Source organism: Seriola lalandi, unplaced genomic scaffold (genome assembly GCF_002814215.2).
Source record: "Seriola lalandi dorsalis isolate HSWRI2012SDOR001 ecotype SW California unplaced genomic scaffold, Sedor1 jcf7180002054583, whole genome shotgun sequence".
Classification (NCBI taxonomy): Eukaryota; Metazoa; Chordata; class Actinopteri; order Carangiformes; family Carangidae; genus Seriola; species Seriola lalandi.
In genome coordinates, this window is record NW_019525136.1 from 1,830,388 (window position 1) to 1,843,255 (window position 12,868).

At 41.7% G+C, this 12,868-nt stretch overlaps 1 protein-coding gene across 3 annotated transcripts in view; it reads right to left on the reverse strand.

Annotated features, from left to right (window-relative positions):
- The window catches only part of vps13b (vacuolar protein sorting 13 homolog B), a 322,674-nt gene that overhangs the window by 50,280 nt on the left and 259,526 nt on the right, over positions 1 to 12,868 (reverse strand). For all 3 annotated transcript variants that reach the window (XM_087177216.1, XM_087177217.1, XM_023418652.2), the window contains exons 41-45: positions 12,226 to 12,410; positions 4,318 to 4,514; positions 2,434 to 2,615; positions 1,617 to 1,837; positions 1,366 to 1,497 (exon numbers count right to left, since the gene is read on the reverse strand). In XM_087177216.1, coding sequence (XP_087033342.1) covers positions 1,366 to 1,497; positions 1,617 to 1,837; positions 2,434 to 2,615; positions 4,318 to 4,514; positions 12,226 to 12,410 — 917 coding nt within the window. The remainder of the gene's footprint in view (positions 1 to 1,365; positions 1,498 to 1,616; positions 1,838 to 2,433; positions 2,616 to 4,317; positions 4,515 to 12,225; positions 12,411 to 12,868) is intronic.

The window sequence follows — 12,868 nt, forward strand, 5'->3', positions numbered from 1 at the left end:
AACACTTGAGTAAAGCTGCAATATGACCTTTCATTACAACACCACAGACGCACTAAAATCTTATTTATGGCTAAATTAACCAGTAGAAATAGGGAACATTCACTAGCTTGTGTTAAATGATGCAATGATGAAGCTAAGGGTCAAATATGACCCATCAACCAACACGGTTGGTTTAGAGCTTTTGATGAGTCAGTGATGCCATTGAGTGAAAACAAAGGTATTAATCTGTGAGCCAGAGCTATTATTTTATAGTAGATTTTCTATACAGCTTTATTTTTCACAGGTAAAAGACCACAGCTGTTTTTACAAAATCATAAGCTATTATTTTTCTCTCACCTGGCAGTGAGACTCTGCATGCATGTAAAACCATGAGAGTACCTCACGTCTCAAGAGGCCAATATATGAGTCAGCACAGCCACAGCTGAGCAGAGCCATGATAGGGCATGCAAAGCCAGAGAGGCCAGTGTTTGTGTGTGTGTGTGTGTGTGTGTGTGTGTGTGTGTGTGTGTGTGTGTGTATGTGAATGAATTTGTGTGCATGTGCAGTAGACAAGTGGGTGGAGGACAGGGGCCAGATGAAATCTTGGCAGGTGTAACCACTCAAGTTTTACCGTGTTTTTATGGGCATCACTTCACACACAAATATCCTGGCTACCAGAGGCTGTGCTGAGAGCTGAGAACTGAGAGATGACGAGGACCATAGACGCCCAAGAACAGATACACTGTATCCTCTTAGTCAGAGTTTACAGCTAACTGAGAGGCAGTTCCATCCTGCATTACCACTGGCATACAACCAAAACTGTTCTCATAAAATCCACTTTGTTGTGAGTTTGTTTAGCTGATACTCCATCTGGGACAGAGGGCCGTCTTTCAGCATATTCTCTAAATGTACATACATTTCAAAGGATTTCCTCTACAGTTTTACTAGCCCCTGCCTTCAAATATCAAACATCGTTCAAACAACAGCGCAAACCCCATGTTCCCTTACGTGTCTGATCGCATCCCACTGCTTAAACGTACAAGTGAACAAGTCATCCTCCAATATTTTGCAACTTAAGTGACCATATCACTGATTACTTGAAATGTGTTTCCTTTCGTAGCAGTGAAAAGTTGCCTGGATGTTGCCTCTGTACATTTCATGTAGGAAATCCACTATTTGGCTTAAGTTAAATTAATTTAAGGACATATTCAGCCTACAGGACCTCTAGCATGCTACATTATTCCCAAGCTCTGAAAGCAACATGAATATTTGATCATTAGCTTGTTTTTGCACATCAGTTCATGGACCTTATATTTTACTGTATTCTTTGAAGTGTGGTTCAATAGAAAGTGTGTGGCAGTCTCAATAGATTGAACTTTCTGTCACCTGTTGCCAGCTGTGCACGGCAGTGTCCACAGTGTGGATGGCATACTGGCTGATGTTGAGGAAGACCGGGTCCACAAACACATTCACATCCAATGTGGTGTTCTGGGGGCAGCAAGTGGCTGCAGCCTGGCCCTGAAACACACAGGAAATCACAGTCTAAATTAACATTTTTACCCACATTCCCTGATCAGTGCTTTATACATCAAAATATCTGGACAGACATAAAACCAAAATAAACAGCTGAGCTCTACCTGTAGTGTACAAGGCTGGAGAAGCTGGAGGTGTGTTACGTTTCGGTATTCCAGCAGCTTGCAGTCCAGCTGGGTGGAAAAGCTGAACTCCTGACAGTGACGTGGTCCATTACTCCACTGGCGCAAGAATGCCCTTGGCTCCCGAGCACCAATCACCATGAACTCCTGTTCCTGAGGTAACTTCCTGTCTGGCAGGAAGGGACGAAGTTGTCGCGATGGAACTAGAAGAATGACATGTATTATTTTTACTTAAAGACAGGATGTTACATATAAACATAACATGACTGATAACAGACTCTTAATTATTGTTAAATAAAAATGAATAATTGATATCTGGGGCAGTGAGTGTAAGTCAGCTCAAGCCAACTTCATTAACATAATACTCTAAACACAACACAGTGGATCCAAACAGCTTTACAGGAGAAAGAACAAATATAAAATACATGAATTAGAAAAATCTCAGGCATATGAGCACAGCCGTGGGTTTTACAGAAGAGATCAGACAAATAAATGCCAGTGAGATAAAGTGCGTTTTGAGAAGTTACACAATCATCAAATAGAAGACTATTACAAGCTATTATAGATTATTATCAATGACCTTTAGAAGGTAGACGATTATCGTCACAGTTTCCAGGTGAACCACAATTAATTGCTATTATGTTGTTGAATATAAGGCAATTGATGGGAATGAGCATTTGCTCTGAAATTTAAGAGTTGAAGTGACTTTCTCTAACAGCTCTGTTACAGTTCTTCTTAATAAACCTAATACTATTCAAACTCAGAGAGGACCTTTGTGACTGTGTATTCCATATCCTACCTGTACCCAGCTGTTCTAGGTGGTGGCAGAGGTGAACTTCCAGCTGTGCCAGTTGTAGGGACATGCCCAGGGAAGAGACAAACCAGGGTGCAAAGCACGAGTCCACACGGGTGCAGGCTGCCAATGCCATTGGAGATACCAGCTGATCGCAGGGTACCTGGGACCCACACTCACTATCCAAACTGAAGGGGAAGAGCACATACAACAAGACAGCTGATAATATTTACAGAAGAGATATTTCTGAAAGTGAAATAACACGAAAAGTGCAAATTTATTATTTCATAATCGGAAGGCACAATATTATTTCATATGGAAATAATAATGCAGAAAAATTAGTAATATAGGACTGTGATTCACCATTTGACAGTTTTTGGTTATTGATTTTATCAAACGTTGTTTTGTAACATCAAAACCATAGCACAGCTGTGGAATAATGGCCACAAAAATTCTACTGACTAATTAGAATAGTCTGATTCTTATTAGTAGCTGAATGCTTTTGTCTCTTGCCCAGCGAGTTACAAACTCTGTGACATTCTTGTCAAAAATCTGCAGTTAGACAAACGCTACAATTATTCAGAAAAAAAAAAATGAAAAGAGACAACGATGTGGAGGGGGCCTCTTCGCTGTCCGAGCCTGTGAGTTTAGGTGCATTATTACTGTCACAGTTTCCAGGAGAATCTCTCCATAGCCATTAATTGCATGTCATGGTTGATGATGTTGAATGGAAGGTAATTGAAGTGAATGACCATTTGCTCTGTAATTTGCTGCTACCATGATCCACTATAAAAACTCCAGCAGGAAACGCTCAAGACCTGAAAAATGCTGGTGCAGCAGAGTGCTCCTTAAAAAGATAAGCATCATATGTTGACAATTTTCATTACTTCCAGTTGGCAGGGCAGCCAAGTTATTTTTCTGGTGGAAACTAAAGTAAGGCAGATGAAACGAGTGACTAAGGAAAGGGGAATCAATTTTGATCAAAAAAGACAAATAATTTAAACATAAAGGAAATGTAGTGTTTGGAGTATGATTGTAATGAAGCACAGATGTATATTTTGCTTTACACTGTATCTGGTTCTGCAGAGTTTTTTCTCTGTTTCTTCTCTTACATGTTTTCTTATTCTTCCCTTTCTGCTCCTCTGGAGCTGTCTAAGCAGCACAGAATGTGGGCTTGGCAATTCTCTTCCACTAAAAGTTTCCTAAATCCCAAGAGGAAGTAAAAAGGAGGGGAGTAGATTAAGATGAGGAAAGAATGAGAAAAAGACAGAGAGAAAAGAAAAATGGGTGAAGCACAGAAGATGTAACAGAATGCCGGGTGAGACATGAGAGACATGAAGAGAGAAAGCGGTGGTAGCGAGAAAAAGGGAGTAAAGGCATGCTCTCTGAGCTATTACACTGCTTGGCTGGCCCAGTCCAACCCATCCCATCCCATCCCAATTCAACCCAGCCCAACCCAGGCCTGGCCTGGCCTGGCCAACCCAAAGGGGGCTTTACTCCTGTTGCTTCCCGTGAGCTTCCCCTCGATTAGATACACTCAAGGTAAGCAGGAAGGAATCCGGATGGGCCCTGACAGGCACTTGGTGTGCTGGGAAATCTCATTAGGCCAATCTGAACGCCTTCCAAGCCCGCTCCCTGCTCCTGCACACCAGATGTGGGGCGAGGGACACATTACTAGCTCTTTGTGCTCAGCGGCCTGGGTGCACTCTCTCTCTCTCTGTTTTCCCTCACACTGGACGGCATATGTACTGTAGATCCAAACACATATCTGTGTGTAGGCATACATACTCTCTGATACCCGAGTTGGGTGTACAGACATGCACACAACATGCACAGATACCTACAAGCACAAAGAAAGAGAACAAAATAAAATGTAGAATTTTCTGTCACCTCTGCTCGTCTCCTCCCTCTCCGTTGTTGTTGAGCACAATCCTCCACAGATCTGAAGCCACCAGCTCCTTCTGCTGGTCGGTGAGGCTGAGGCTGGGAAGCTGCAGCTGGCAGGCGCTGCTCTCTGACAGGCTGAACTCCCGGTATGGAACAAAGGCCTGCTGGAGCTCATCCCAGTATTCAAGGCTGCATGGTACCTGGAAGGAAAGTCACAGTAAAAATCTTAAATATGCAACCCCCAAATACTGTATTTTATTTTTTTCTTTTTATACATGCTCTTGATTCCTCTTAAGTCGAGCAGCACCACATAATTATTAATTAGTGTCCTTTAACTCAAGTTCATGTTCCCTGAATGACAAGCGACTGCCCTGTTCTAGTGTCCTTGAGAAAGAGACAAATTCTCTCTGGCTGCCTTCCTTGGAGCTCAACATAAATAAAAATAACAGAATCACAAATTGCAAAAAAATACTTTATGATGCCCTAAAGACAAAATGATAAACGATTCCTTGTGCTCTCAGAAATACTTGAAACTAAAATGTCAAGTCCTTAATAAATGTTGAGAACTACATAGCAGCTAAAGCATCTAGACAAACAAATTAATCAAGTGTTAAACAGTTGTGGTAGCTTCATTCTTGTACAGGCGGCATTAGGAGAGACAGAAAATCCCAGAAACACAACCTCTCTCCTCTCTCATCTAGAGTCGCAGTGAATAAAGTGCACAGCTCTTCACACTGGTCAATAATTACTAAAATCCAGCTACGTACAAGTACAGCTAATATCTGCTGACAACTCCTGAACACAGATTTTAATAATCACAGATAGTTGGGAGCTTGGAGGGAATGTGAGGAAATGTCTTTCATGATGACTTCAGGAGGACCCAAAGTCACAGCATAATGAATGTGCCTGGTTACATCCCTCTGTGTTGCCTTATACGGTTACAGCGAGCTCTGCAACTACTGAAACAAATTTTCTACTGAAACACTTTCTCAAACCGTTACTGTTGCTGTTGAATATATCTGAATACTCATCAGTAACATGCCAGAGGACCTGTATGTATGGCTTTGTTGTAGAAATGATACTGTCTCTATCACTGGATCACTTTCTGTAGCTGTTGGCTTTGCTCTATCGGATGACAGTATTTACTGACTGTTTTGTATTCACAACTTAGTCTCCTCTTCAGATGGACACTAGTGGATATTTTGTTTCCCTCGGTTTTTCATTACTTAAACCTAAGGCTGCAGTCCAAACAAACTATTGTAACCCCCCCAGTGTAACCCTGATTATTCATCTGCTGTAGGATTCCTGTAAAGTTTTGTTATTGCACAACAGGTATACTCGAGTCCTCTGGATCCCCTAGTTACGCATAAAGTATTAAGCAACTGCAGTGGTCTGCTGATCATCAAGCATTGATCTTTTACTGACACAGGGAATCCCTGCCTTGGAGAAAGAATGAGTGAGTGATTTTTCATGGTGTCTGTTTTACAATTTTGAATTTTACACACTTCAGACCAAACCAAACCAAACTTTTTCTCGTCTAGTCGGAAAAAATGACAACACTTTGACCGCAGACCACCAAGGCAGTAAGGCGACAACTCTCCATAACAACACTGCATGACCACAGCATAACTAAACACCCGGCAACTGTATGCTACAAGTCAGCCATTAACATTGAAGTCCTGGAGCTGTTTCTCACACTGAATAATAATCAGCTTATGCGAGTGTTCTCACATTATGTGATGACGGTAAGGGCTCCATTCGTTCCTCTCAGATTGAACCAAAATTAGCATAAATGTGTCTGGTGCTCCTGTGTGAACTAAACCAGGTGCTCGGGTTACTTCGACCACCTGCAAAACTCAGCTACTGATGGATCAGTAGTGGCAGGGCGCTCTCAGGAGCACACCTGAAGGATGCCAGGCAGTAAGACTTATGTGTGTGTATGTGTGTGTGTAAGGAGCGAGTGCATTTGTGTGTGTACATGTGTATGTGAACATCTAATAGTTAACCAGAGGTATGGTACAATTACCAAACTCACACAACTGTCAACAAGTTGGTGTGTACGCATCCATGAGGGGAGGATTGTGCACAAAGAGTGTGAGTATGTGTCTGTTCATTCATATGTGTGTGGCTGATGGATGAAGTAACCATAGCTTACATCATGTATTTAATGCCACACAGGTTTCCTGGAATCAAGTTCTCATAATTGTACCTGACAGAGTTGTGCACCCGCAACCCCAACACTGAGCCACCGAAGAGGAAACTCACTGAATCTCCACAGAGAGTTCCCAGAACTGCGCTGCTAAAACACAAGCCATGTTTTTTTTCACCTGTGATATTCTATACACATGACAGCATACAGAAATGAATACGTGAGGTACATATATGGTACAGTGGAATACATTTGCACGGTTGAATTTGCGTCATGTTCCCTTTGACTTGCAGTCTTGGCCTTGGAAGAGAGTAGAGATGAAATCAATTACCAATTCGACGAATGTTGTAGGGAAGGTGGAAAAAGAAAAAAGAATGAAATAAATGTTTTAGCTATGTTGAGTTGGACGTCTGGCACTGGCTTCTGGAAGGAGAAGGGACCTGTGTATATGTCAGATGAATTGTATATATGTGTTCAGGAGGACGACTATGTATAATTGCATGTATGAAAGACAATATTCGTGTATACATATGTGTATACACAGGTGTGCGTATGTATGTGAGTGCATGATACAGTCTGGGCAGTGTCAGTTTCCGTTGCTTGATTGTGTGTGTGTACCTTATCTGATAAACAATATGTAACCCTAAATAGCTGACATTCCCTTGGCTTGATGGTCCCGATCTGTGTTTCCCTGAAGCACTCCACAAAGTCGGCCTGGCAGCTCGAAAGTATCAGACGAAGGATTATCTTAGATGTTATCTTAATTTTTGAGTCAAGGTTTCATTTTGGAGGGGGTTCAAATTGGCTGGAAAACTAAGTTGAAGACTTTTCAAGTAGTTTAAATATTCAGAACTGTTTACAAATATATTTACATTCAGGCGTGTTAAAAGCATCATGTATATACAGATCTGATTTCCGTCCTTGTCACCCGCCTCTTTCTGCTGAGCTACGACTTCATGGATTTACTTTTCTGGGACTAATTAAACAAGCACAGTCTCTAAAAAACTTTAAGTAAAGGCAGGAAAATTAAAGCAAATACACAACATACAGAACGGATTTCAATTTCCATGATCAACCCAGGTGTGATCGGTGCTAAAGTTCAAATATGTCTCCGCAACTGAAGACTCCCTGAGCTCCTTCTGAGGCTGCGGCTGTTGACATCCACAGCCTTGTCTGCCATTACTTTTATTAACAATATCAACACTGTCATTAGGTTTTCTGTTATTTCACTGATGCCTATATGTCTAAAAATTCCACTGCTAGCTACTTCTTATCAGCCAGCAGACAAATTGAATTGACATCAGCTTGAGCAAATGTTTACTCAGGAGATGTAATGAAAATTGTTCTGAAAATGACTCCTGCTATGCTGTCTCAGGTGGGCTAATATACGTTAACATTAATCAGTGTGGAAAATCAAGAATAAGCCCATGCTGAGGTCTTTGTGCTCAGCTTTTTTTTTTTGTTTCCTCTCTAATGCCAAACTTTTAAAGAGGGACTGGAGTTTTGGTGGATGAGGTGTAAGAACTCCAGATCAAATTAACCACATGGACAGTCTTTTATTTTTATAGTGCATTAGCTGTGACTAATGCAGGTCTGCTTGAGCGCAGTCCCACTAAAATAATAGTTATCTTGGCTAAAATAGACTCTCACTCTTTCTGGTTCAGTGTGTCGCTCTGAAGTGAAATACCCCACTGACTCCCCACTGATTCTAACTCCCAACAAAAGGTTGCACATTTCTTCTAATTGGAGAAAAAGTGTGCATCAATAAAAAGTGGCACGCTGTGGATGTGAAGCTGATGGCGGACCTGTGTTTCTCATAATAATAACAATGACAGAGACAGCTGTAGCAGTGGTTATGGCTGAAGGTTGCTGGTTCATCTCAGGCCACAGAGCTTTTATGATATCGGTTGCAGTCCAGCAGGGCAGCAGTCAGTCTGGTGGCAGTACAGAGCCCTGCTGGGACATGAAAGGCTATCCCACAGTGCCATGCACGAAAGCAACAGCAGGGGAACAGATGGTGTGATGTTTGTCTGAAAAAGCCAGTGCAATTTGGGCAACTGCTTCAAAAAGCAAGTGGATGATCAAATTTAAACATTTGTATATTGAAAAAAACTAGCGTGGGTTAAAAGCAAATGTGAATATGCGTAAGAACAGACTGTGTTAGACTTTCTTTACTGTATGCTGAGGCTGAACTCAAGCTGTTGTTCTCTACTTTAACATACTGTATCTCCTCCTCCTGCTGCTGCTCCCCCCTGAGCGGGGGTCAGGCTGAATCATAGCTCCTGTGTTTACTCCCTGTTTCTCAGACTTGAGAACCCCACAGAGAGGCAGAAGGAGGGGAAGACGAACGAGAGGGATGGAAAAAGAGCAGTAAGGACACCTGCTTATGATTCAGAGAACTGGACCTCACGGCAGTAAGAAGGTGAGAATGAGTCACCTTCCTCTCTCCCTCTACCCCTTCATCACTTGAGCCCTCTACAGGTGGGAACCTGTGGATGCCTCACCAGGAATCTGTCACTTTTCAGCTGCCCTCCCATCACTCTGACGCTCCCATTCTACTGTATGTAAAAACAGTGCAGGCAGCAATTTGACTTAGAGTAATGGAAGGAAGTTTGAATTCCCCCTGTGAGATACTGGAACCAGTTGGGAAACCACAACTATTTAAATGCAGGAAATCTTGATTTTATAAAATGTTAATATGATATGCTCTGGGGACGAGCAAAACCCCCCTTCATCTAGTCAGCGCACTCCGCTGAAGAGAGGGAGCAAAGGAAAGGAGGAGGGGGGAGTGCAACAAAAGGAGAAAAGGAGAGAGAAGAGAGAGGAAAGGAGGAGGAACGGAGAGAGGGAGAGGAGAAAATGTGGAGTAGAGCCACTTTTACTTTGTTCATCTGCAATTTTTTTCACCCTCCACCTGCTGGTAAACAGCCCCAAATTGGAAAAACATTACCAACTAAATGATAGTGACAAATGACAAGACAGCTCAATACTAAATATCGCTCTCTCTTTTCTCCTTATTTCTTTTTCTTTCCCTATGCCTCTCACTTTCCATTTCTCAAAATCTATCAGCCTCAATCTCTGCGTGGCCACATGGTAATTTTAGAGGCCTGAGAAATTATGACTGCCTTCTTTCTGTTTCCCGCTCTCTCTCTCTCTGCACACTCTTGATGTAAAGTAAATGAAATTCCTTTGGAATGGAAACTGAACCATTAGTCGTTTTTGGATTTTTATGGCTGCATTTCCGTTCTCTGTAGCTGGGCTGACTTTCTGGTCTTGGGAGAAATAAAAAATGAAATAACTGAGACATTTGAGGTTTTGTAGAAAGGAAAGCATAATCATTGTCATTGTCTCACAGATGCGGAAATCAAATTAAATCTGGGATCACAATGACTTTGGCTGATGACTAAGAGGTCCAGTTGAAATAACCCCCACAAATCCAACCTCTAACCTCACACATAAGTGGCTTAATGCTATGTGAGTGTTTGGACAAAAATATGAGGTAAGTAGGACAGTGTAACATATCAGTTAATGGATCCAATGTCTTATAATTACTTTACAATCACTTCTTTCAAGAGGTCCATGACACATGATACTGTTTTCAGCTGTGTTGACAAAATGCATCAGAGTAGCTTTCAACAATGGATTTAAGCCAGTTTAACATGTACACTTTGCAAGTGATGTTTTCCATTAATGTTACCAACAATACCTTTGTGAAACATGCCCAATGCAGACATGTCTACTGCAGTGCCTGGCCTGAATGTTTACATGGATGTGGACAGAAAGACAAGCAGCAGAATTAGGAGACTCACTCCTGATGTACCTACATATGGTCTGTACTGTGGTCTCTATGAGTTGCATTTCCCTTTGAAATAGATGCTAACTAGTGTTGCACAACTGTTTTGACAATTTTCTTAGCTGTCCTCTTTTCACCACTTCCCCCATAGAAGTCTCATCACCCGATTCCTTTTAACAGACTTATCAGAAGAGACAGGATCATGCCAGATGACAGGAGGAGTGGAGTGAAAGATGTGGAAACCACATGTTCATCAACCATTGGTTCCACATCTCCTGCTGTGTAATACAGACTCATGCAGATAAGCATATGTCTGTAGTTGCAGGCACCCACTTAGATGCACACACACACATATATGTATATAGATATATATATACACACACACATATATATATATAATGACCATCCTCTAACTCCACCTCTGTTCAATTCTCTCTCTTCCTTCCTGTCAATCTACTCCAATTAACCATCCTCTCCTTATCTCAGCTCTGTCTATCACTGACTCTTCCTCTAGCCCTCCCTCCTCTGCACACATCAGCTCTATCTGTTCTGCGCTGTAACTCAATATGCAGCCAATCAGCTAGAGGCTTTGGAGTTTTGCTCATTACAGACTTTACAGCTGTGGGGCCTCGCTGGGAAGTCAGACATCTGCAGAACCTTCCAATATCTTGCCTCTCCTGGGCCGGCACACATAAACAGACTGAAGAAAACATCTGTACTGTAGGTGAAATGATTGTGGGGGTCCAGGAAAGAATCTGAGAGATAAAGGGAGGATATGGAAAGATGAGAAACTTCTGCTGCAGATGGAGGAAAGAAGCAGAAGGAAAAGGAAGAAAGGGAAGCCAACCCCAAGGCTCAAAAAATGCAATTAAAAAGTCGTTACAAACAGGCTGAGAATGTAATAAAACCTACCACTACCATTAATTTCAGGATGAAAACTTCAATTTGTGATAAATACTCCTCATTAAGATTGACTCATGTTTTACAAAACTCTGTTGGGATTTACTTTATCATAGTAAATATTTTTTTACTTTTAAATTATTGTACCACTCGTGCTTACCAGTCATTGTAAAGATGTAATGTTAGAGCAATAATTATGAATTTAATACATCAGCTGATTTTATTACACTTTTGACCAATTCTTTTAATATATTTTACCAATCCAGCAGTTGATAAGTTATCAGTTGCTCTAGCGTCACTTCTCATACATGGAATTGAATTTAAAACCACAATAACAATGGAAATTTAAATAAATTCTGACTAAACATAGCTGGAAAAGAAGAGGTATAATTTATTTGTTCAGGAACATGAATGGTTTTAGCTCCAGGAAAAAGGTAAGAATATTGTGGAGGATGAGAAAGAACATGATTTGGGACGCGGCTTGCCTTCGAGGATGATAAGCTGGAAAGAAAGGCGGGAGAAAGAAAGGCAGGGGATGAGTGATAGGAGGAAACGTGGGATGTCCTGTCCCCCAGTGAGGCCCTGAAGACTCGGTAGCTGCTACAGCCTGCCAAAATATAACCTCATCTGGGGTTGGAGACACCTGGCTATTCACACCAGAGCATGCAAAATGACTTCCACAGCTGTCTGATCGTGTATTACATGTTTGGAGGAACAGCAGGGGTTTCTGTCATTCAATAACATGTATGGTATGGGAGTTCTCATGACTCATGTCATGGGAATCAAATGGCACATAGCCCAGCTCTAAGACAGTTTATTTCTTTTTCATTGCAGGTGATGTTAAGCAGCGAGCAGTGAGTGAGATTCTCCTCTCATTTTACGCCTCTTTCACCCTCTTGCTTGTAGTAGATGACCACACATCCTGATGCAAGTGATCCAATGAATTGTAACATATGGGTGTTTAACACATTACCACTCTTTGCTTTACCACTAGCTGTGGTATGTGTTGGGAATATAATACTTTAACAAATCTTCCAATCAACAGATGCATGTACGTGTGCATTTCTACCTGCAGGACATCCCCCAGGTCGGCTGTGCTGATCTCAGGATCCTCTGTGGTGTTGAACGGTACAGGAGTTATCCTGACGAAGGTTAGGACTCGGGGTTCAGGGTATCTCCACAGCATCACCCCCGGGCTGTCCTCTGTCTCGCTGTAGAACACCACCTCATGGGGTCCTGGCGATCTCTGGGACGCTGCGAGGAATTAACAATAATATCAGAATGACTTCACTTTAATCTGTCAATAATCTAAGAGCAATGCTTTTGGTAAGAGAGATAAGACTATAAGAAAATAAGATGAGGAGAATAGTTGAAACAAGGAAGAGAGGAGGAAGGGATAAAGTCTGATAGCGGACGGGAACAGATAAAAGAAGATTGGAATTTGGATGGATTTTATATTAAGATACAGTAGATTATGAGTTTACTGTGCTGCTTACATCTAGTAGTATAAAACCCATTGCCACAAAATTCCATAACAAAGAGCCTGTTCAAAAGCTTCACTGGCCTCCTGGAATATTTTCAGATGCTTGTGGAAGAAAGAGGTTGGAAAAAAATCTGATGAAAACACTGATGCAATCATTCTTTTCACATTATGAAATTCACCTTTTGTGGCAGAATAACTATATTTGACTTGCATGCATCTTTGGTGCAGT